The sequence below is a fragment of the Cibotium barometz genome, chromosome 6 (genome assembly GCF_041138505.1).
Source record: "Cibotium barometz isolate CiBa-2024 chromosome 6, ASM4113850v1, whole genome shotgun sequence".
Lineage (NCBI taxonomy): Eukaryota > Viridiplantae > Streptophyta > Polypodiopsida > Cyatheales > Cibotiaceae > Cibotium > Cibotium barometz.
In genome coordinates, this window is record NC_141051.1 from 33,594,095 (window position 1) to 33,619,367 (window position 25,273).

General features: G+C 44.0%; 1 protein-coding gene across 1 annotated transcript; it reads right to left on the minus strand.

The window, feature by feature from the left end:
* Nucleotides 1-272: 272 nt before the first annotated feature.
* LOC147637663 (zinc finger protein BRUTUS-like) lies at nt 273-12,129 on the minus strand. Its single transcript, XM_086799491.1, has 13 exons — nt 11,227-12,129; nt 10,543-10,764; nt 5,828-6,022; nt 5,364-5,728; nt 4,264-4,489; nt 4,012-4,180; nt 2,274-3,870; nt 1,963-2,184; nt 1,716-1,856; nt 1,401-1,635; nt 1,240-1,299; nt 1,038-1,109; nt 273-714 (listed from the first exon to the last, which is right to left on the minus strand). Exons 1-13 carry the CDS (start codon nt 11,464-11,466, stop codon nt 613-615), a joined length of 3,846 nt encoding a protein of 1,281 aa, XP_086655617.1. The 5' UTR covers nt 11,467-12,129; the 3' UTR covers nt 273-612.
* Nucleotides 12,130-25,273: the final 13,144 nt, after the last annotated feature.

Below are 25,273 nucleotides of genomic sequence, written 5' to 3' on the forward strand. Positions count from 1 at the left end.
AATCCTGTTATACCCTGTTTGAAACGCTTTTGAAAGTTGAAATCTAGCAGATTTGTATGATACAATGTATGTTTTTTTACATTGAACCATAGTTGCCATGTTTATCTATGCATATAAGTAACAAATCTGGCATTTTTTTCGACATGTACCCCTCCCCTGTATGAAACGTTTTTGAAAAAACACATTTTTTGAAATGCCTCGTAACTATGATGGTTATGAGTGCAGCTGTGTTTCTAACCCTCTTTCCTGTAACACAAATTGAGAGCCAGAAAGGGAGAAAAGGGCTGCCTTCTTGTGAAGACAAACACATGGTTGTGGAGGCTCAAGTGATGTTTCCAAGCTACAAAGAATTCCTCTCAAATTTCACACGACTTACACGAAACAGAAGGCAACCACTCTTTTAATGTACAATGCTGTGCCTCTTACAAAGGCAGAGAACGGTCAAAAAATGCATGGTGCCTCCAGAACAAATGAGACTTTACAGATTATTTCACAACCACTACTTATACAGAGGGGAGATCTCAAACTGCCCCTTGATCCAAGCTCCAGAACTGCCATCAGCACACCCAGTGCAACCAGGTTGTTCAGAGATACTCCACAACCGTGCTTTACTTAAAGTACCTTTGTGTTGTATGAGCCGCATTTCCCGCACTTGTGGTACAGCCAGTGAAATGGTGCGGTGCCTTTCTGTTCACAGTCATTGCACAGAATATCCTGCAAAGGACAATGAAGTTACATTGAGACACCCTATGCAAGATAGCTTGCTCCCACAACAAGACACTTGGCATTTTACAGACACAACCCCTGCAATGAGAAGGGCATCCACCTATCCTTTACAGGTGGCTCCCTAAGCAGCTTTGCTCCCACAACAGGACACCAGGGGGCTTTACAGACACAACCCTTCACCCCCCCCCCCCCCGCCCCCCCCCCCCCCCCCCCCCCCAAAAACCCGGTCCCTTCTGGGTGGCTCCCCCGTCCAACTCCTACCCAGCAAGAGAGATATCTGTAGAGGCCCTAAATATGTAATACACACACACCTGTTTTCTGTCTTTATATTCATCTGGAAGCTCTTCTCCTGCTAATAAAGCATCAAGCATGCCAAAATAAACCTGCTTAAAGACAATTAGATTGGATCAATATCACCAAAATCCCAAGAGTTAAATGTGACAGATGCCTCATCATAATTCCATGAAGAAAATGACAGCTACACAGTGCACGTTGTGACAAGTTTCTACTTACAGACATATCTCCAAGTGATTTGCAGCACATTGGACATGCATAATGATTGCAGGTATAAGCCTGTGTTCAATCAAATGGATTCAGACATATAAGCCTGCAGATCAACAAAATGAGAAGCAATGCAACCATTTTTTATCCAGTTTGCATAAGGTGAATGGTACCTGGAAACATGCAGAATGCATAAAATGTCCACAAGAAAGGGCCTTCACTGGAGCCTTTGATGTGAACAAAAAGTCGTGGCAAATAGGGCAGTTCGACTCCAACCCCTTTTCCCGGCACTTGTGAGCTTTAAGTGACTTGTTCATACAAGCATTACAAGTCATGCAGTGGAAGTAGTCGATCCCCAGCCCTTTGCCCACTCTGCATATGTTACAATAAGGGCAATGATATATGTCTCTGCGCCATAAGCACACCAGTGTTAGCTTATATATGGTAAAATCGTCAATGCCATCTCTGCAAGGCAAAGCACCAAATACCTTTTGTCATCATCAAAGAACTTGCATATGCTGCAATAGTATCTTGCAATCGTGAAGTTGTTGCAGGATGGAGTAGTGCAGTATTGAGCTACTGGTTGGATCTGTAAACACTTCATGCACATCATCTCCTTTGTGGCTTGCCTGTATGTAAACAATGTGCAAATATGTTAAAACCTCCTTGTGAAAACCCACAGGTAGCCTTCAGAGATAATGGTAAAAACCATACGCATTGCCTAGAGAAGCTCACCTGTCCATAGAATGATCGCTGACCTTGTCATGGCAAAAACGACAAGTAAAAAGCAGCCCACAGCAAGCAGCTAGCAGTTTGCAATTCCTCTTGTAATGTTCACAACCATAGCTGCTCTTGTCTTGATCATTGAATGATGGATAACGTCCAGGAACTTCTTCAATACAATCACCATGAGAAGTGGATGTCTGAGGTTGCCTCTGCTGAGCAACAATCCAACGACTGCAGTGTGCACCAAAAACAAGAGCCTCAGATTTTGACCTATGGGAAGTGTAATCAACCTTATAGTTTTTATTACAAAATGTCCTAACCTGGTCATCAGATTTTGCATGAGATAGGCCTTCAATCGGGGATCGAGAGAAGCATCACTTGAAACCTTCCTCACAGCAGCTTCCAGCTCCTCCTGATTCATTCTAAAAATGTCTTGCCAACCTGGTTTGAAAGTGCCCATATCTTCTTGAACTTGAGCCAGAGATTCCCTTTGTTCTGAAGTACAACTGTGATGCTCCTTGCCAGTGCCCTTGATTTGCTCACACCCAGGTGTTTCAGAAGGATAGCCTGCTTTTGCTTTCTGGAAATTCTTCCCCTCTTGAATAGGCACATCGTAAACAACCACTTTCTTATCATCAGCAGTTCCCATCTTAGTATCAATAGCTTCTTTGCTCCCATCAACACTGTTCTCATGCCTAGCATCCTTGGCAAGGTAATCTGCCACCATCTTGAGACATTCTGCACTTCCAGGTTCAGGCATATCATTATGTTGTGAAGTTGAAGACTGAGGTTTCCCACCAGCAGATGTCAAAGAACGAGGTGATCGGATTGGCGAGCTTGGAAAACAAGCATGCAACCACTTGTCAAACATTGTATTTCGGGTAGCCTGTAGCCAAGTGTCAAACAAATTACTCTGCTCCTCTAGTGAGAGGGCTGTGGTCACCCAAGGAATCATGGATTGAAGAACTTCTGCACCAGTTGTGCCAATTATCCGACCGATAATTTTATCTTGCTCCTGTACAGAAAAATGAGCGTCGAAAAGTGGCCACAACTCCAGCTCCTCTCTAGACACATGATGATCTAGGGTGACGTGTACAGACTTACACATACCCTGCAACTTTGCAGAAAGCTCCTGCTTACACTTCAGACTCTCCTGATACTCAGTATTCCATAAGTCTTCCTTAGGCTCTTCTTGTGCTCCACCCCGAACTCTGGTTAGCAATTTTACATGCAAATTTGAGAGCTCTGAAAGAACAGCAGAGATATCTTTGAGAAGCTGCTCCTCTTGCTTATGGTCAATCATATATGAATGACTTACATTATGGAGAGCCTCCTTGGCTTCCAAAGCAGGAAAGACAATGTCATCCTCCGCATTGCTATGGGCACGATACAGACCCCACAAAAGCATGAAACGGCCTGTAAATTGCCTCAAAAAATCATCATCACAATTGGCAATCCTGCCAGATTGCTCATCTAAATATTGAAGGTCCTTACGAATTGCTTTGTGAAACTGAAAGATTGTGTCTATGGGTTTAGCAGCTGCACCCCTACCACTTGAGTTCACTACACAACCCATGCCAAACAAGCCAGAGCCCGAGTATGTTGAGGAGCTTGATGACAAAGAGCGAAGAGATTGTGGAAGCCCAGTTCCAACACTGAAATCCAAGCTACTGCCTTTTATACCCAGATCTGGGACACTGCATGTCTGTAGCGGTTCCTCTATTCCAGTTTCCAAGTGCACGTTGGCTAACTTGGTCTCACAATGGCAACTAAACTTCATCCTTACTGACCTTTTCTCCTCATCCAAGGCACTCGAAGATGAGCACTTAGAATTTTCTGTTCCTTTTGAATGCTCCAATTGCCCCTTGCATGCCCAGCCTAAAAGTAAGGTAACCAATGCCTCATCACCCACCGGTGCTGCAACATATGCACAAGGCAAAAGTTATTTGTTGTCCTGTAAAAAATTCTGTATAGAAGCTTCTATGTGCACACACGTGTCAGCACACGTACATATGCATGCATGCAAAAATCCATAGAGAATAGAAATTTTTCTCTCACCTGCTTGCTGTATGTTGTAAAGCATACATTTGACCTCATCTTCACTAAGGAGAGCCATAAGCCATGGCAATACCTTTTCTAGCACCTTCAAAGGCATCACACGAAGGCTCCGATAAAGCAAGCTCTGCTGCTCTTGAATACTACAGTGCTTTCGAGCAAGTGGAAGAACCTGGAAAGAAGAATTCTACATTGAACTCAGAAAGTTTTAAAGATAAGACATACAGAGTCATTAGAAGAGAAACACTTGCTTACCATCATTTCTTCCTCTAAGAGATGCTTCTGAACACTTTCAACAATACAGTCTGCCTGGGCGCACAGCTTATCAATAACTTCTGTTAAGAAGCCATTTTCAGCTGTGCGCACACCCTCTAGTAAAGAGTGGAAACTGCTAAATTGAAGCTCATGTTCAGAAACATAAGAAAGAGCATAATTTGCCCTTTCAGAAACTGCTGGAAATACAATGCTATCTTCTGCAGCACTGTCAGAAATCAAAAAACTGTTGTTAGCAAGTTGGGCTTTGGGCCTCTTCCTCCTTGAGATGAAGTCATTACCAGACAGATTGATGACTAATAAAGAAACCACTATCAGCCACAGGCGCTGATCACCTCCTACTGAAAATTGTGTACTGCTGCTTTAATCACTGACATATTCTATAGTGTATCTCTAATACAATTTATTATTTTCTTTATCTTTCTCAAGACTCACACTAGGCACACAACCATGCGTGCACAAGGAGGGGTAAACAGCCTGATTAATCTAGAATGAAAAGGAGGTTGGAACAGGAGAGCCTTTGCTGTTCCTTCATAAGTTTCTGCGAGGCCTTCAACTACGTAACCAGGGAGAGTCAGTCTACAGAAGAGAATGGGCAGCTGGGGGGCAACAAAAGCAACCAGTGGAGCTCTCACAAGACGCAGGTGTAAACTAAGGCTGCTCCATATTACTCGCTAATTTCTAAAGCAGCTAAAGGCTTTGGTCACGCAACACAAGAAGCAAGAAAAGGCTAGCAAGGCACGTTCACAGCAAGAGATACAAAAACTGTCATTTAGGAGGCTTGGTAAAAACTTGGATAAGGCCAGAACTATGCTGGTCGAAATTGCCATAGCAAGCTCATGTTCTGTTTCAAATTCCAATAACATTAGCATGGCTCTTGAACAAGTGTCTACTCAAAAAGCTTCAAATGCCAGCACCACCATGGGAAATCTACTTGAAGAATTTGAGGTCCCAAAAGCCCTTGAACCCATAATCTTTGGCTTGCCATACTATTGTTAATTCATGCTCTCTCCAGCACAGAAATTCCAAGCCCAACAAACCACAGCAAAGAGGAAGCACACAGCAAGAAAGCAGAGACATACCTATGGAAAACACATACTTCAGTCAAAAATTGCAGTCTATCACTGAATACAGAAAAATCTGGATCCAATGGTAGACCACAGACTGATGACTGAAGCTTTCTTGCTGCTTCCACAAATTCTCCCAGCTCTTTTCTGATTGCTTTGTGCCAACAAAGTAAATCATTGATAGGAGACTTGTCAGAGTCATTTAGCTCTTGTATATTACTTGCTGATCTCTTGCTTCCCTTCCTATGTGCACTGACATCCCTACCACTGTTTCCCCTGAGAGTTGTTATTTGAGAATGCTGGATAGCTTCCGTACTCTCTACACTGTCAGAGTCCTTCCATTGTGATGTGCAGCCAGCTTTTAACCACGAGAATATAACCTTCAACAAACCATTCTCAGCAATAAGGACTCAAAGTTGGGGAAAAAAAGAACATTTTTTTCTCAAAGACAACTTCGAAGAACTGAAATTCGAGCTCACCTGCTGAAGTAGATCTTCCTTGGGAACAATGGTACGCATACACGCGACCATTTCTTCATGCTCCACCTCTGAAAGTGAAGATGCAAGCCAGGGAAGAAACTCCTCCATGACATTCACAGGAATACTGCACAACAACTGCCATACTAGAGTTGCTTGCTCATCACACGTGAAATGTCTTGTCAAGAGGGGGAAGACCTGCACAGCTTTTGCATTGTCATCTCTCTCTCTCTCTCTCTCTCTCTCTCTCTCTCGCTCGCTCGCTCGCTCAACAAACACACACACACACATACACACGCCAAGAAGGGATTAAGAGCTGGTATATAAATAAATATTTATTTGACATTGGTCATGCCAGTGCTACTCTATGGAGTTGAAGTTGGGGGAGGCAGCATCTCACCTTCCACATGGATGTTACATGGAACAAGTTCCTCACAAATTTCTTCAAAGTGAAACAACAGATCCTATACATATTACTGCTCAAGATTGAGACCTTGCCCATTGGACCATGCTTGGGATGGAAAAGCTGATTGCATACATCCAAAATATTCAAAACCTGCCCCCTTACAGATTTGCCATGTGCAAAAGTCCAATAAGAGTAAAAGCTGATGATGGATGACAGAAAATACGCATCAATTTGCGAGATAGGAAGCCCTACATGTTTTCACCTGCCCAACACAGGATCTGCACGTAGTCCACACATTTTTAAAAAGACAATGTCTCACCAAATGGGAAAGATAAAATGGCTCCACCACACCTCAGAACTTAGTCCCCTCCACATAAATCTATTTCTAGCTGAGAAAGGACACCTACCTGAAACCGGCCTTTGGTAGAAACCAAAGTGCGGTAGACTAGCAGTCACCCAATCCAATTGTAGTCCAGCTCATAAACAAATAAACAGGAGCTAGAGTGCTCCAATAAAAGAAAGAGAACGACACCTGTTGGCCCCAAAGCTTGGCCCCCCTTTCGGTATTTCTTTATTCAATTTCAATGGAAAAGTTTTAAATGATTACAACATGGCCATTCATGGCTCGTATGTCTGCAAGTCCAATCTGCCAATCCTCTAGACCTCTTAGCATAGAGGTTTCACACAGCTTTGTGTCCCAAGAACACCACACTGTTATCTCCTCTAATCTGCTACGTCAGTGCATCCATGAGGCCTTGAAATGCATATGACTGAACCATGCACATAGCCACAAACTCAACTATGAAAACAGTCCACAAAACTCTTCCAAATCAGTCCACAATCTTGCCCTGTTTCCACCCTCTAAACTCCCAAACCCTTCCTCTCACAAAGGGCCAAAGAGAACAACTCCGGAACAATCACGAGCCAGTGAAAAGAGAGACTCAAAATGACACCTCCTGCAGTCCCACCTGCTCACAAAGAGAGAGAGAAACTTACAGTCTTTGTGTCACTTTTCACAAGAGAGAAGAGACGCGAGGAAAAGCCCCATTCTGTCCTGCCCTCTTGTCTTGCAGTCGGGAGAGAGAACACCCGTGAGTGAACCTGCTGTCCAGCCCTGTATTCCCCTCCTTCAGCCCACACTTCTCAGCTAACAAACAGCTTCTTGCCAAAAGCAAAAGAGAGAGAAGAAGCTTCTGTAGGCGCCTGTTTTCTCTGCAACACAACAGTCAGTTCTGTCCTCCAAAGACCAAAGAAAGAGAGAGATAATATGGCCTGTGTCTCTGCCCTGTAACGCAGCACAGCAGCCAGCTTCAGTCTCCTAACAGCATGCGTAAAGGAGTATTAGGCTGCTCCTGTAGCCTCAGTAGTACAGCCCGCCTACAGCCCTTCCAAAAAGCAAGCTATCTTCAGCAGTGCAGATCCTTGTAGCTGTTTTTCCAGGCCAGAAATCAGCGCTACCTGCCAGCCCCTCTTCCCAAAAAGCATGAGATAGAAAGAGAGAGGCGTGTGCTCCAAAAGTACAGTAGCCCCCCCCCCCCCCCCCCCCCCCCCCCCCCCCTCCTAAATAGCCTACGGGCCACTCAAGGTTTTAAAACCTTCCTAGGGGCCACCCGAGGTTATAAAACATTTTGAACTTTAATTCCTTGGTCCCCTTCACACTTGGGGTTGTCCACACATGTTTCCTTTTTGTCCGGGCACCCAAGTATGAACATTTAAATATATAACTTACTCACTGACCACCATGCTCACACTTATGCTGCACCAATTTCACAGAGTCATGACACCTAGCTATTTAACAAAGCCAGTACCACAGTATGCTATCTAGCCAATTGTGTCTTTCCGCTAGGGTGACAGCTCTTATAACCTCACATGAGAGACTAGTGACGAGAATTTTGAATCACAAGCGACTTGCCATAGGTGTCACGTTGGAGACACAACAGTATACCCTGTTGGAATGCTCTGCCTATGCCCAGCACACTAACTCTTTCAGGACAAATTTAGTCCATTGTCCAGGATTTTGATATCCATGATCAGAGATGCCTTGGACTTTAATTGCTAGAGCTCGGGGGACTCCCTCATTTGAAGGAGCAGAGTTCCACCTCAGGACACCTCATAGCTGACCATCACTAGCTTTTTCTGGATCCAAGATGTGGCACCAGTCAGCTATCCCGGGAGGCACCTGCGTCTAAAAGAAACCCCGCCCCCCCCCCCCCCCCCCCCCCCCCCCCCATCCCCTACCGCCCGGGGGGGGACTAGACACCATACTGCTCCAGCCCATGTTTCACATCTTTTTTTGGTCTCATATATCCTCTAGGTCTTTTGAAGACGTTTATATATCTTTCTTTCTTTCTTTCTTGCGACTTCACACGAGCTAGGCATGGTTAATACCCCCAAAGCTTCCCATGAAGCTCGAGTTCCATAGAGAGCTCTTTTGGCAGACTACAGATGATGATTTCTCAATAAACCCAGGTATCTCTATAGACACACCTCTCATGCCATGCAGAGAGCTATTGGTCAGATGCAGGTATCTTCTCACCTACTCCAGATTGAGACAGAACAAGCTAAGGGTACTCCATGAGAGGCGCTCAGACATGCAGATTTGCATGGGGGAGATTCGAGGAGCACTACTCATTTCAATGCCCAGTATGTTATAAGATCCAAGAGATTTCATTGTCTCTTCAGAGATGGGTTCAGTTCTCTATCAGAGGTAATGCACTACAAAGATCAGAAAAGCTTGGGTATGTACTTGCTCAAGTTGCACTGACATCAAGAGACTGATGTGGTCAGGAGGAGAGAGCTGCATGACCGTACCCAGACCTCTTATCACGAATTTCTTCAACTCATATCATACTTGTTTCGGCTTCATATGCGCAGGATGCTCACTGTGATTAAACAGGATGATGAGGCACGATTTATGTGGATGCATTTACCCAGGCCTGGCTGTACATTGCAGTATGCTACTTCCCACCTAAGATTGCCTATTGCATGTGCCTTGATGCTGAAATGCGTGTCCCCATATACACAATTATTTGCAGACACTGCAGAGTTCTCCCAACAAGAAGATGTTCTCTTGTTGGGTGCTTGTAATGCACGAACAGAGAAGGAGCACATCCCGATGTATGATTTCCAAGATGATGCCATCATGTTACCTGAGATTGATCTCGATGAGATGAGTTTGCAACGGGCCTCTCAGGATACAGCACCTGTTACACCATATGGGAGTCATGCATGAGCTAATTATTTACAATAGGATGTCCCGTTGGCCTACGTTGGACAGCCTTACTTGCTTCCCACATAGTGGAAGTTCTAGCACAGTGGTTTACCTCATGGGGTCTCCTGCTCTCATACCACATATCCCAGATTTCAGTATCTCTCCCCCCACCTATAGGAGCCAACCACACTAACCTCTCATTCACCATCTCATGCCTTGTTTTACCTCCCCCACTCGTATCCATTTTCACCATGATCTAGACAACAGTTATGAGGATACCTCTCATGCCATATTTCAGCCCTTCACCTCTCCCTCCCAATATCCACAATCGCATCCCAACTTTCATCCATCATCCATGACTCTACCCCTGCCACCTTTCCCTAAACCACACGCTCCTAAGCCCGTTTATCGATGGGCTCTCAGCCTCAAAATGGGTCCTCGAAATGGGTGGTATGATGAGGAGTGCAAAGCCACAAGGCTCCACCTCCTACGTGAGACGTGAGACGTGAGATGCAAAAAATCATCCATCAACTCACTCGCACGAAGAGGCATGCGTTTCTTGCTAGATGAAAACAAGAGTTATACCAGCTCTTTTTGAGCAAGGATAACTCAGTTTCCAGGCCCACTTTCAAAAGGCTTGCACCAAGTGTTGGCTTTTCAACACTTTGGTGATGCCCAGCCATGGTGCAGCTTTCTGGGGACCAGGGCTAGGGGAGGCTACTTGGAAAAGCATTGAGGGGCTAGAGGTTATGATGCTGTCACGGATGATCAGAAGTAAGATGTCTGTGCTACATAAGGTTGTGCTAGCAGAGTTCGGGGTGGCCCCACTTGCCATAGATGCCCTCATTCGAACCACCACCAACATCCAGCATGTATACATTCTCGAAAGGAATTGCCTTCCGAGGTTGGCAGTAGAGTAATCTATGCAGTTACAACCGGAGAGGGAGAGCGAGCAAGTTAGGTTGGCTGGACTGCCCTCCACCTCATTTTGTTCAAATCATTTGACACGCTTATTAAAAGAATCTTTTCCAGTGTTAAAACAAAGAAACCTAGCCAATCTTACTTTAAAAGTAACAAAGTGTAATCTACATTCAGGCAAACCTGTTCCTCTTCCTTGGACATATGCTGACAAAGGGTGGTTTGGATAGCCTCGGTGCAGCAAATAAGTTTGCGCCTCAGCTTTGCTGAAGGGCCTTCATTGTCCTTCAGAGCAGAATTCAATAATTCTGACAGCTGATCGAACAAGTTGATTTCCTCTTTGTGCTCCAGTGAATATGTTTGAGCTACATTCTTAACACGGCTATCAAGAGCAGGAAATATGACCTGCCATTCAAGATTTCCACAAATGTAATAAAGTCATAGAACACCTTGGTAAAAGCAAACCAGAATTCCCAAAACAAAAAGCTTAAACCTTGTTTGAGATCTGTGAACACTTAATGGAAGAGCCGTGAATGGCTAGGACCTGAGATGCTACATGAGGGTCATGAATGCTGGATGCCTACATGCAAGTAAGGATGACACTACATCTCTCATTGAGTGCATGGCTACCATTTGGTCAAACCTTGTCATAACATTATAATGCCAAGCTGGTATTGGAGTTTACAAAGCAATGCAGGCATCGCCTCTTGTCTATGTGGTTCCATAATTTCATCTTCATCATTGGCCATCATAACGCCACCATGACCATTGACTACGATGATTTGCATATGACAGAATGGATTGGTTTTTGTTATTGCAAGTGACAGGTTATGCGCATTAAAGATGCATGGTTAAAAGAAGACTTACCTCATCTTCTGCATTGCTGTGCTGCACATAGACGAGCCGGAGAAACTCAAAACGATCCCAGAGAGCCTGTAGCTCCTGCTTGGCCCCTTTCTCTGCAGCGAGGGCATCGAAGCGGAGCCGTTGCAGCTCAGCTCTAACCGCCTTGTGAAAGAAGAGGAACTCTCGGATGGGGGAGGCAGTCAATGCTGCTGGATGGTCCTGGACTAAGGTACCTTCGTGGACACGGACAGCGCTTCCCATGCTACTATCTGACGGTGGTGATGATCACCATGGACCCACTGTTGCTATTCTGCACTGTACGAAAACCCTAATTCAGCAAGTAGGCTCTCCTGCTGCTTGTGTCGTACGAAAAAACCTGGACGCTGCTTGTGTCGTACGACAAAACCTGGCTTCTGCTTGTGTCGAACGACAAAGCCTGGCTTCTCTTCGTGTCGTACGACGAACCCTGGCTTCTGTTTGTGTCGCAGGACAGAGCCGCACGTGCGAATTTGAGGCCCTCTGTGTGAGAAAAACCCTAGAAGGCACTTAGAATTTCTCAGGGTGTCCCAGGCTTGCTCCGGATTGCGCAATTGTTGGAGCAGGAAGAAACGACAAGAGGTTGCGATGACGCGAAGAGCCAATGAAGGGAAAAGGCCGGCGAAGATGAAGAAAAACGATGAGGGGGCTAAAAAACACGTTCGGCGATATCCAGGCTTTGAGTGCGGGCAGGCGCCATGGCCCATTGGAAGGAGGCCAGGAGCAGAATTTGAGGAATGAAGCTAGCACGGACGATCTCGACGATGCAGGAAGACTACACGCTTACACATACGGTACACAATACGTAGGTATACGCTGTACAGCCGGCTGATGCTGCGTGTTGGCCACGTGGACTGGCTTCTTGTATATTAGCATCGAGGTCCACCAATAGTTGTGCCTTCATTTCTATTGAACATGAAATGAGTTTTGACCCTAAGAGAACTAGAATGCTTCGGTACACGCTTCTATGAGGGTCATGGCCTGAGCACATCTTGAGTGTTGAGAAGATGAACTTGCACTAACAAACCCATTGATGTGACAACTTCTTGATTATCTAGTTCTTTGCTTTGTTATGGTTCTTCTTAATGGACATGTCACCTTGTTGACTGGTGGCATTGATACAAACTTAAGCATGCGGAGCACTGACGTAGATGAATGCATTGATGCAAACCTAAGCATGTGGGGCACTAATCAGTAGATAGTTCATTCTCATATATACTTTGAAGAAACAAAGATGGTGCGCTAGCTTGCACATTGATGATGGCCTAAGCATGTAGAGCACTAACTCGTTACTAATTCATTCTCATTGTTGCAATATAGCCGACTTTTTGACATGATGTGGTATTGATGCAAACCAAAGCATGCTTAGCCCTAGCAAGTCGTTGTTTCATTCTACAAAGAAACATAGACAACTTTAGGGAACGACCTAAGACTAATGTAAGGAAAAATGATTCCAATCACTCATCACTATGGGAACAAAATTACTTTTATAATTGCACCTGTTAGAATTTTGAGAGTAATTATCAAGAACGAGGTGGATGCTCCAATCTGTGAATCCTTGCACATCAACATATTAACCAACATCAAACATTGATGAAGTTAATCGTTTTATCTATGGCAACACTTATTTAGTGCATGTGATGTTTGTGCATGTTTGGTTGTGAGCATACACAATCGTAGGAGAACATTTCATTCCTTTGTTTCGACAAGCTGGAGGATACCAAATGCTTATAGATCTATATAGCAAATGACAATGTATGTATGTGATGGCCACTCGCTTCGAAATCGTTTTGGAGCAGCACCAATGCCACTATTTTAAAATCTACATATACAATGAAAAACTGCCTTTAAACTTTTGGGGAGGCCAATAAATTATATTAAGATATACATATTCTTATTCTTACTACATGAGTGCCACATCAAGTTCAAACCATTTACTACATCAACTTTGTGCTTGCCTATGCCTCTAGGTCAACTTTGTGGCCATCTCCCACATTAACCTCACACCAAGATGCAAGATAAGTTTTTATTGTCGTTTCCCTCGTGCCCCCCATGTTGATTTAGAGTAACATCACTACTTGTTCAAGAGATTCCTCCATAAGCAATGTGAGGGAATTGGGGAGTTTCATATTTTTGGTCGACTTCACGGTATATGGGCTTTATGAGAGGTTCTTCTGTGTACAACACCAGTACCTTCATGCATGTCGTATGGAATTACTTGCCAAAAAAAACTTTAAACTCTAGAAATAAGTACCACCTCTAAAAAATTATGTATGAACAATCACTTATAGAAGATTTTTTGTAATTTTTTAAATAGCCTTAGATAAACTTAAACCCACACACATGCACATACATGATATGCAAAGCATCTCAAAGAGAGTGCTAGAAATCACTCCAAGTGGAGGAAAGTTGATACCGCTTCTGATGAAGTTCCCATGCCATTGTTGCCACACTTGCACTTTAGAGCTATGCATCTTGCAAAAAACTCCATGCTATGTGTGTGTGTGTGTGTGTGTGTGTGTGTGGTGTGCACATCTTCTTCCCTTGTTAGTCATCAACTTTTGATTTTTCCTCTTCTCTTGCAGTTTGACCATGTGAGCCTTTTTTCAAGGAAAAAGATTCTTCTATTAGAAGAGTCATGATGGCTAAATACAAACTCGTCCCCAAATGGGAAGCAGGAGTCAAGGTACATAAAAGGGAGGATGCTCTTCTCCTTCGGCTGGCCACTTTGGGAGGAGGAGGGTATCTCATTCAATGGGTGGAAGGGGAAACGACCACACAGGTGGTCTATAGTGCCATGTGGGCTCACCACCAAGGGACCGTGATGCCAGATCCTCACGATGGCCTCTCGACGTTTCCGCATACAGTCTAGGCCACCTTACAGTTTTCCCCTCCCCAACACTAACCATGAATGGAATGAATGATGCCGAGCTAGATGCTCCGGATGGACTCCATTGGTGGGGTGAGGGTGCCTTTGATGTCTTCGATGCATTGAGCTCTCTGGATTTGCCATGCACCAATACTGTTACAAATCTCCCATCTCTAGCAAGAACCTGGAGTCTAGTGACCTGTTGTGGTGGAGCTAAAACTGGCACTGCACTAATATGAAGGTGAGAGACCCCAAGGGCTAGTCCCCCACCCTCCTTCTCATATGACATGATGACCGCGGCCTTAGCAGCCCAAGCAACTGTGCCCCATGTAATAATGTGGGTGAGGGCCCGACCCATACTGAAACTGTGTAGGATCTGCCCTGCCAAACCTACCGAGCCTTCAGGCAATCCCAAAGACAATGACGTTGAGACTCCTGGGGATGGCCACATCTCAGACATAATGCTAGTCTACCCCTAATGGCCAACCAAGTGCCAAAACTGCCAAGCTCCTATGTGCCAGTTGCCAAGCTCCTATGTGCTAATGGCCAACCAAGTGCCAACTGGCAAGCTCCTATGTGCCAATGGCCAACCAAGTGCCAACTACCAAGCTCCTATGTGCCAGCTGCCACATGAAGAGAGTGATCTTCTATTGAAAACTATCCCACGGCCACTTCTAGAACTCTAAGAGAAAGTGTGGCAAGAGGCCCTGGGACTTCCAATGTCTTCCTCTACAACTGGAGTGCGCTCAACCTCTGGAATCTAAATCCTATGGCCCAACCATGTAGTATATGCAAAAAAGGGGGTGCTAAGCATCTTAGACATGCCAGGTCCACTCTCCCGGGTCCCACTAGAGACACATGAGAGGCCGGCCTTCCCAAATCCATAATGGCTCTCTGGCCACCACCTTGGCCGGTGGAGGGTCGATGTGCCACTCATGTGCATGAAAACCAATCACCCTCAACCTCTGCAAGGTGCATCCCCTAAAATCTTCCAAGGGGATGCATCCCCTGAAATCCTCCAAGGGGGTCTCTCCTCTCTCCACTCTACCATGAGGTCCAATAAAGAAGGCGAGTAAGGTGGAGCTCTCATATACGCCATAAACTACCAAGGGTATATCATGCTTGGTGAGAACACTCCCAACCCCACTGCAAGGGAGGAGGGTCTGGTATTGGGGCAAGCCACTCTTCTGGAGGGATGGGGGAGTCAATGTGGAGGCTATGTCTGTCCCTGCCCCAGATCATCTTAGTAAGGCCCCTCTCTTGGGCCTATAGGGGTAGCTCCCTAAATGTGAGCCAATCTCCAAGTGACCTAGCGGGGCCCGTGTTCAAAGCTTCCCATGATATGTGCGGGCAAGCTTGCTAGGCAGACGGACCATGGGGTTTAAGATTAGAGGCTAAAGGAGACACTCCTCAAAGGCTATTGGAGCTAATTGATGAAGGGCCAGCTTGAGATTATCCCAAGCACGCAAGAGACTGAATGCAAATCTATCCTCGAATGCTGGGCTAAAGCCATGTGCCCACATCTCTGTGTGAAAATCCATCTCATGCTCTAAGGCCAAGGGCCTCCCAAGATCAAGGTGCAGGCAGAGATCCTAGCTAGGAGGAAATCCTTCTAAGGCTCACCACTCGGAAGAAGACCCTGAACAATTAACTTGCCTAAAAGGGCACAGCGATGATGCCCAGGCCCTGATTCAATGATCACTTTCTAGGTCGCATTGGCCTAGACAGGTTACTAGCCCATAGAAAGTTACGATCAAACGCTGAACCTGACCAATATAAGCCCGAGAGAAAGACCAACAAAAGAGGTGTTGAACCACATGGTGGCGAGAAGAACCTAGTTCACCCACCACAACCTTGTTAGGAGTGAGCACCCCCTAACATTTTGGCATTAACTTGGGTGTGAACACCCCCTAGCATTACTAGTATTATCTTAGGCTAATGAGTTGTGGGATCTGGTCATTAAAAGATGTCATATCAAGAAGTGGTTATACAAGAGGGCTAGTGGGGAGTTAGGATGTTGTGGCGGTTATGGGAGCCCAATAGTCACATGGGTATTCCAAGAGTCACATGGTTGGATGGCGATATAAAGCCCCTCTTGTATGCACATTGGAAGGGGAAATATACTATGATTTTTTTCTTGTGTCTTTATCTTGTTCTTGATCCATGTCTCTTACTCCATGTTTATGTGTACATGTGTACTCCATGGCTATGTGTGTAGAAGCATGTGTTTTCCACCATGCTAGCAAGCCTATGCTAACACTTTGGCACGCCCGGTGCTAGAGTCCTAGACTCTTTCATACACCTTGATCTTACTTATAGCTTTCCCATTTCACTCCCCTAAGTTCTCATTCTAAGAAGGAAGATGTAGAAAGAAGAAGTAGAGAAGATGCAACCCCAACCCGTTCTTTCAAAAATTGTTGAATCTTACAAGAGGCATAACTCTTCATTGAAGCATCGGATTGCTCTGCTATAAAAAGCAAAGTTGTAGATCTCAACCTAATTGACAACTTCTCTCAAGATGTCATGTGAAAACCCTCCATTTCTTGCTATTTTTGCTGCAAGCAGGTACATGCAAAGGCGCAAATTTCTGCAAAACTGGGTAGCATTGCAAAGGTCATCATAACTCTTCATAGAAGCATCGGATTGCTATGCTGTAAAAAGAAAAGTTATACCTCTCAACCTAAGATACAACTTCTCTTCAGCAACACAATCAAGTTCAAATTATGTATATGTTTTGTATTATAGTCTCTGTAAGCAACAGAGGTGATTATACAATGTAATTGTGTTTTTATTTATGGATTTTTCTAATGTTTTTTGATGGGCACTTTCTTCCCTTCCACTTGACCTCTCAAAATGATTCAAGTATGATATCTTTGCATTCATTCTCTCTCATTTTTTCATATTAATGAGTCATACACCCATCCAACTCGGATTACCGCCAATCGAAATGGGGAAAAAGAGAAAGACGCAATTTTTGTGGAGAAACTATTAGAACTTTAGGGAAAAAGAGAAAGACGCAATTTTTGTGGAGAAACTATTAGAACTTTAGAGAAAAAGTATGTTTTGCTTGATTTTGATATTGACCATGCAGAGTTGTTTGATGTGGATGACTACATCCACATCCACAAAGAGAAAAAGGAGTCCGAAGTTGGCCAAGAAAGCCAAGGAGAATCCTTGGATGCATCTAACCTTGTGCAAGACATTCCTCAATGTGATGAGGACGATGAGGTTGCTTACTTGCAGGTTGAGGATCCTAATAATAAGGGTCTAATAGTGATTACATGTGATGGATTTGTATGTGATGTCATGATTTTTATTAGGCTGATGCAAGTCAAGAAACTCTGTCACGTAGGATATATTCTTATGGTTGTTTTATGATGCACATGTTGATGCTTTAATGACATTGATGCATATGTTTTCTTGAGGTTATGTCACAATGAGATGATGTAGCTAATGCAAATTTTGTTACATACAAATGGTGCTTTCGAAAAGCTCCTAAGTCACGTTCACATGCTTTGCTCACAACATTAAAATAAAAGTTTAAGTTAAAAATAAAAGTTAAATGATAAAGTGAGGTTTGGAGCTAAGCTGTCTATAAATCCAAGAAGGTATGGAGCTAGCCGCCTATAAATCCAGTAAGGTTTGGAGCCAGAGGGGAGGCCCAAAGAGGCCCCTACTGAGATGCCTGTAAATCCAAGAAGGTATGGAGCTAGCTGCCTGTAAATCCAATAAAATATAAAAACCCAAAGAGGTGTTAACTCATATGATAAGTGTTCAAAAAGTTGAAGATCCCATTGACATGGATCCAAAGAGGATTTGTGATTATGTTATTACACATGGTAATATGATTTGTTGATAATACTTATGATGCTAGGATTCCTCATAAGGACCATGTGTCGTGTAATGATGATACCCATGAGGTTATGATATCTTAAATGATGCTTCTCATAATGATGCTTTGTTTGAAGTCATGCCACAGGCAAATGGTCTTTCCGTGATGACACCATTGAGTTTGACTTTTGGGCTTTGACTTCTCTCTTGAGAGGTCACTTCTTTATGTACATGTTCTGCATACTATGGATAGGGATCTTCTCCGACATGTTGGCTTTGATGATCGAACTTGTCTATGCCTACTGCATGGAGTACATGGAATGCATCCTTCACCTCTGTGGGAAACTTGGGGTGGACGACCTAATGGACATAGATGGTGAGTAATTGGCCAATTCCAAGATATCATTTTTTGTGTGTTGCCTTGAAAGATTGTTTTTTACCAAGAAAAAATTATATTAATTAAAGCATTAAAAAGAATACGGCATGAGGGCCAGAGGAGAGGTCCAGAAAGGTCCCTACCGAGTCGCATGTAAGTCCAAGAATATGGCATGAGGGCTAGAGAAGAGGCCCAGAGGGGCCCCTACCGAGTCGCCTATAAGTCCAAGAATAAGGCATGAATGCCGGAGGAGAGGCCCAATGAGGTCCTTACCGAGTCGCCTGTAAGTCTAGGTCCTTACCGAGTCGCCTGTAAGTCTAGGAGGCATGAGGGCCAAAGGAGAGACCCAAAGAGGTCCCTACCGAGTCACCTGTGAGCCTAGGAAAAACAAAAAGAAAACCAAAATGAAAATGTTCAAAACATAAGAAAACTATTGAGAAAAATGACGTAATAATTTCTAGAATGCAGTTACTTATTGGGTGTTGTAATTTCAGGACCCAAGGGAGGACTCACTTTGTGGACACATGGAGAAGAAGCAGGTGGTTGCATCGAATCACCTACAGAGCTGGTTGATGTGGATGACTACATCCACATCCACATCCCACAAAGAGGAAGAGGAGGTCGAAGTTGGTGGCCTAGGCTGGCAAGCTTCATCGACACAGATGGTAGCACACTCAAGTGCCCCATGGACGAGATTCTTCATCGGCATATGCTTATGGATTCTTTATCGGATTGGTGGAAATCATCTTCCCACCATCTCCTTGGTCTACCATCAGTTTTATGTGGTTCCACATGATTATATTGTATGACTTGAGATGGTTTGCATTATACCTTCTAGCAGCTACTTATTCACACATTTTCATGATATACTTGGCATTGATAGGAGATAGTACATCCCCAATTAAACAAAGGGGAAGAGAGGTGTACATGTGTGAACACCCCCTAGCATTTTGGCATTAGCTTGGGTGAACACCCCCTAGCATTTTGGCATTAGCTTGGGTGAACACCCCCCAGCATTAAAAGATGTCATATCAAGAAGTGGTTACAAGAGGGCTAGTGAGGAGTTAAGATCTTGTGAAGATTATAGGACCCCAATAGTCACATGGGTATCCCAAGAGTCACATAGTTGTATGGCTATATAAAGCCCCTTTTGTATGCAAATTGAAAGGGGGAATACACTATGATGTTTTTCTTGTGTCTATCTTATTCTTGATCCATGTCTCTTACTCCATGCTCATGTGTACATGTGTACTCCATGGCTATGTGTGTGTTTTCCACCATGTTAGCAAGCCTATGCTAACAAACTTGACCAGCTAAAGAAAGCCTGGGAAAACTCCAGTACAGTAGCTTCTTTCAAATGCTCAGAAGAAAGGGGCTACCTGTTGCTCGCCCCTCGGGACACCCACCATTTAAAAGCCTCAACTGGATGCCAAGTTGGGATAGGTGATGAGCCAACCCAATAACCACACGACATGTGCTAGTTGATTTGCGCTTTAGAAGCACGATAGAAGATCTCAATTGCCTTATGCTTAATAGCATTGAGAAGGGCCCCATTTTTTATGTTTTGAACATGAACTACTAGTAAGCTTGAATCTTTTAGCCTTTCACTCATTGCCCACCCACCAACTCAGACACATATCCTCACCCATTGCCACCAACGTGGACACATATTGCTAGCCATTGCCACTAATTGCTACATATATATATATATATATATATATATATATATATATATATATATATATATATATATATATATTAGATCACATGCTTGCCTAATCAATCTTGATATAAATCCACCATTGGCATAGGATAGGTTGCCAAAATCTTAATCTTAGATGTATTAGCATTCAAGCTAGCCATGTTACATTTTTGAACTAGAGCCAAATAAAGGGAAAGAAAGATTACATTTACCTTGCACCATGGACACCTCTGCTTCTCTCAGAGGTAAGGGCACCAGCCTTACCTCGCCAAGACGTTGGTTGGCTAGCCTAGTAGTATATGTTGGAAGATTGCATTTACCTTGCACCATGGGCACCTTCGCTTCTCTCAGAGGTAAGGGTACCAGCCTTACCTCGCCAAGACGTTGGTTGGCTAGCCTAGTAGTATATCTTGGTAGGTTGATACCCAATCAGATAACCTTGATAATTAAAAATGTGTTTTTGGTTTGATGGTATTGAATTTTATTGGTATAAACCTCCATCCCCATGTTTCGCCAATTTTCTTCCTATGAAAATGATCCTTTTGCTTCATAGCGTCTTCATGTTTAGCTTATTTGAAGCCTCATATCAATCTTATACTCTAAAGCTATCTTGGTTTTTGGGAGTAGCGGGAGCACAACCAGGGGCCAAAGGGGATGTGCAACCTAGTAGTATGACAACCCGCTGGGGGTGGGCCAAAGGGGATACGTACTCTAGTAGTATGGCAGCTCTCAAACGATGCCGCTTAGTTAGGAGGATAATTAAAAACCGAGGCAAAAGAAAAATCGACAAAAGTGATGGAAAAAACAGTAGCACAAATGTTTCCCCCTAAGAGGCCGCCCCCATAACCCTCTACATTTGAGGATGTGAAGGGGACAGCCGGACTGTCAGCTTTTACTTTTGCTGAGTACTCATCTAGCTAGTATTGCAGACGGTTTTTTAAATTAAAGTTGGGCGGTTTTTATTACATGAGGGTCCAGCATACCCTTTTACAAACGCGCACACACACACACCTACGGGTTCAGGAGTTACAAGGTAGCACCATGCAATGTTGGCAGCCGTGGATCGAACTCATTACCTCGGCTACAAGCCATCCACTTTAACCAACTAACATACCGATTGTCGGTAGGTCAGTTGTGACGGTTTTTAAATCCCCCTCTACACTCTCTATTTTCCCTCTAACCTGTGACGGTTTTTAAATCCCCCTCTACACTCTCTATTTTCCCTCTAACCTGCAATAGTAGGTCGAGCCCGGTTACACCTCCAAATGTAGAGGGTCATGGGGCCTCTAAGTTACTTGGTGTTGCCTGAATAAAGAAGAAATGAAAAGACGACAGATTAAAAATAGTAGTAGTTACGTAGCATGTCATTATCGTTGAGCATGCATGGCACATGGCGAAGGCGGATATACATATAATAGGCGACCGTATATACATCTGGTGGGGATGTCTGTGCCGGTCGCGAGGGTGGGCGGACGCATGGCGAGAACATGGTCCAATTCCAGAGCGAACTCCCCAAAACCGAAGTGGTGGGTCCGGGCGGAGGTGGAAGGCGGCGGCCACATGAAGGGGCGCGTGGAGGAAGGCATGGAAGCATGCGGTGAACACACGGTCACCCGCGTTGCCGCGAGGCACAACGTCCTCCCGCACGTGATGCCTGAAGCTCAGCACGACAGCTTTTTAACTCCTTTACATAATGCACCCCCGTTCCTGGCCCACGACCTTCATGTATACACCAAGAACCTTTAGAAGAAAGCCCTCCTCAACCTCTTCAGTAACCTCCAAGCCGGTCCCCTATGCTCACTTCTTTTAAGTTATGAGTCAAGGTATGTCAAGGCATTCCAAGGCCCACTACCTAGTTCAATGGGCCTCTCCTAAAGTATTTAAATTTTACTCCCATCAACCCAATCCCAATCTCATCCTAGTGGGCCATCTAACTCCATTCCTCCACTTCTGGAGTATAGTTTTCAATGTATTTGGAGCTAGTGCAATTCAATCGCCTTACCAATAGTACACAACTTGCCAAAAGCTAAGTTATTTTACCACCCATAAATGGCTCCTTTTGCTACCTATATTCCCAGTCATTCAAGAAAAGCTCTAATTTCAATCAAACCAATATTTTAAAGAATACATATGGTTTGAAATTAGTTAACACGACAAGGGGGATGTTGCAGAGAAGAAGAGGAAGAAAACAAGAGAGAGAGAGAGAGAGAGAGAGAGAGAGAGAGAGAGAGAGAGGAAAATCTCGTCTATATTTGTTAATGTTTCTTAGAAATATTCTCATGTTTTTTTACTATGATGGTATTTTTTTAAACCATTTATCTTAATCTCCTGCAAGAATATTCATTGCTTTTTTATGGAATAAACCAGTTAATTCATTGCACCTTTAATAATCAAGCCATCTCACAAGTGTACGATTATGCGCGCGAGTGCGCGTGCGTGTGTGAATATTCTCATGTTTTTTACTATGATGGTATTTTTTTAAACCATTTATCTTAATCTCCTGCAAGAATATTCATTGCTTTTTTATGGAATAAACCATTTAATTCATTGCACCTTTAATAATCAAGCCATCTCACAAGTGTACGATGATGCGCACGAGTGCGCGTGCGTGTGTGAATCCCATTTTGGATAAACTTGGCATCTCTTCTCGACATATGACAGATTGCTTATAATAAGTGTCATGAAGGGCACTATAAAACGTTGTATTATGAGAAAAGTTGGCGAATGACCAAGCTTATAATAAGTTTTTGGGAGCCCAAGTGTTAATAAGAGCTAGATGTATATAAGTAACTTTTCTCATAATCTAGGACACAATACCCCTTTATGCTAATTGAGTCTTGCTTGTATACTTGCTCTCGTGTGTTCTAGTCTTATGAGAGAGAGAGAGTTGAGACAAGAGTGTAGGATTCTTAGTGCATGTGCCTCTTGTTTATTGTGTGAAAGTGAGCAAGAGTGAGAGTCCTGTGGGTACATGTGGAGGTCCTTGCGGGGTGACAACAAGGAGAGGGATTCAATGGAAAAGAAGCTAGCACCAACCAGTGGAGCTTGGAATGTTCAAGAGGTACGAGCTGGGAATCGACAAGCCACGACACGTTAAGGTGAGCATAGCTTAGTGTTTAAGCAATCTTGGAAAGGGTTGTGCAAGCCATAATATTTTTGGCACCACTGTGCTGCTAGGGAAGCAACCGGTTTCTTTTTTACTCCTTTTTAAAACCCCATTAGCTACCCTCAAGACCATTTTCCCAAAACATGGCTTCTTGAAGTAATGTATGTGGTAGAGAAGAGGATATTGAGGATTTGGATGATGGAGACTACTCTAGGGAACTAATGATGAATGTTGATTATCTTGATGAAGCTCTAGGGATCACTCCTGAATATTACATCATGCAAGGAGGAACACCAATGATTGTGTTTCACACCATGACACAGTGGAAAGGAAGCGGCATGAATGCTATGGCAAAGAGAGCTCCATTACAGTGCTACCACCGTGCTAAGGTCCTTATCGTGTGACCGAATTCCCCCACAAGTTGTGACCTCAATGAGCCAACAACCTACACAGAACACTGTGAACCCTAGTGCAAGCTTTGTAAAATGTGGAATAGATCATCTCTTTAAGATTTGTCCTTATAAAACAAATAATGAAGTGTCCACTTCTGACAACCCTCCATAGGACTCAAAATGACGAGTGTGCAATCCAGATTGGCAGCTGTACTTCTCGAGGTCTTAACATGAGTTCAAACATGAATGCTACAAAGGGACCAATCTAAGAACCCCGCTTCTAACTCAGCACTCAAGGCCAAAAGAAGAAGAAGAGTAAGGAAGGTAGGAAGAGGTGAATCATTAGTGAACTATACATGATGTGTTTAATGAGGGGACCATCAAAATCATATCGACATAGTGTATCTAAAATGAACGACAATCTTAGGAAAATAAGGGTGAAGTTGGCATGGAGAATGGAGTTGGTGAAACGAGGCCAACCACTCTAAATGGAGTTGGAGAATATCCTCTGCGCAGCAGAACCATGCAATGTGTGTGCGAGAGAGAGAGAACGAACACGCGATGTGTGGGCACTCAGTACCCTAATAAAACCTTATCCTCACTTATATATGAATGGTACAGATGTACATATAGCTGTACATGAGCTATAACGTGTAGCTGTACACAGGTTGTCAGTGGGGTCCGGGCACATGGCCGTTAGCCCCAACAACCTCCCACTTAAAGGCAATGTTCCTTTAAGGGACCTATGGACATCCTAGGGTCAACTGATGCCCATGAACAACTTGCAATGTGCAAACCGCTCGGAGGATAAGCTTTTCGTATAAGAAGAGTTGCAGGATTGTCATCTGTGTGAACCTTGACAAGCTTGATGTGCTTGTCCTCTTGCACTTCCTTGATGAAGTGATACTTCACATCGATATGCTTCATCTTTTGATGAAACACAGGATTCTATGCCAACTGGATGGCGCTCTGACTGTCACAATGCAGAAATGGAACCTCTGCTGCAATGCCCAAATCTCCCATTAAACGAGCAAGCCATATGGCTTCCTTGCACGCCTCAGTGGGGGTTGCAACATACTCTGCCTCAGTGGTAGATAAAGTAATGCATGCCTGCAAACGAGACATCCATGATACTGCTCCTCCTGCGAAAGTGAAGACATAGCTTGTCATAGACCTCATGTTGTCTACATTTCTTGCATAATCCGCATCCACGAAACCAAGGACTGGAAAAGAATCCTTTCCCCTGAAGCATATGCACGAGATTCATGTGCCATTCAAATACCTCATGATGCATTTCACTGCTTCCCAGTGCTTCTTGCCAGGATTTGCCATGTACCTACTGACCACTCCCACTACAAATGCAATGTCTGGACATGTAGCCACCATGGCATACATCAAGCAACCACATGCCGATAAGTATGGAACCTTGGCCATTTCAGCTCGTTCCTCATCTGCTGTTTGCTTGGCTTAGTTTCACATATGGAGGCAATGAAGTACTTCTACTCTTCCCCCCCTCCATATTGAAACGTTCGAGTACCTTACCAATGTACTCCTCTTGAGACAGCCAAAGAAGCTTCTTCGTCCTGTCTCTCTTTATCCGCATGCCAAGTATATGACCTGCCTCCCCCAAATCCTTCATATCAAAGGTCTCATGTAGTTTCTGCTTCAATGCATCCACCTCATGTGTATGCTTCCTGGCAATAAGCATGTCATCCACATATAGGATCAATATGAGAAGGCTGCCATCTGATGCCTT

Bases quoted from the DNA above. Each gene is read 5' to 3' on its own strand.
- LOC147637663 (XM_086799491.1), bottom strand. From the start codon at position 11,466: ATGGGAAGCGCTGTCCGTGTCCACGAAGGTACCTTAGTCCAGGACCAT. The intron at 6,023-10,542 runs GTTTGCCTGAAT...AAAGCTGTGCAG, and splicing joins TGTCCAAGGAAGAGGAACAG to GTCTTCCCCCTCTTGACAAG. The intron at 2,185-2,273 runs GTTAGGACATTT...TGCACACTGCAG, and splicing joins ATGCAAAATCTGATGACCAG to TCGTTGGATTGTTGCTCAGC.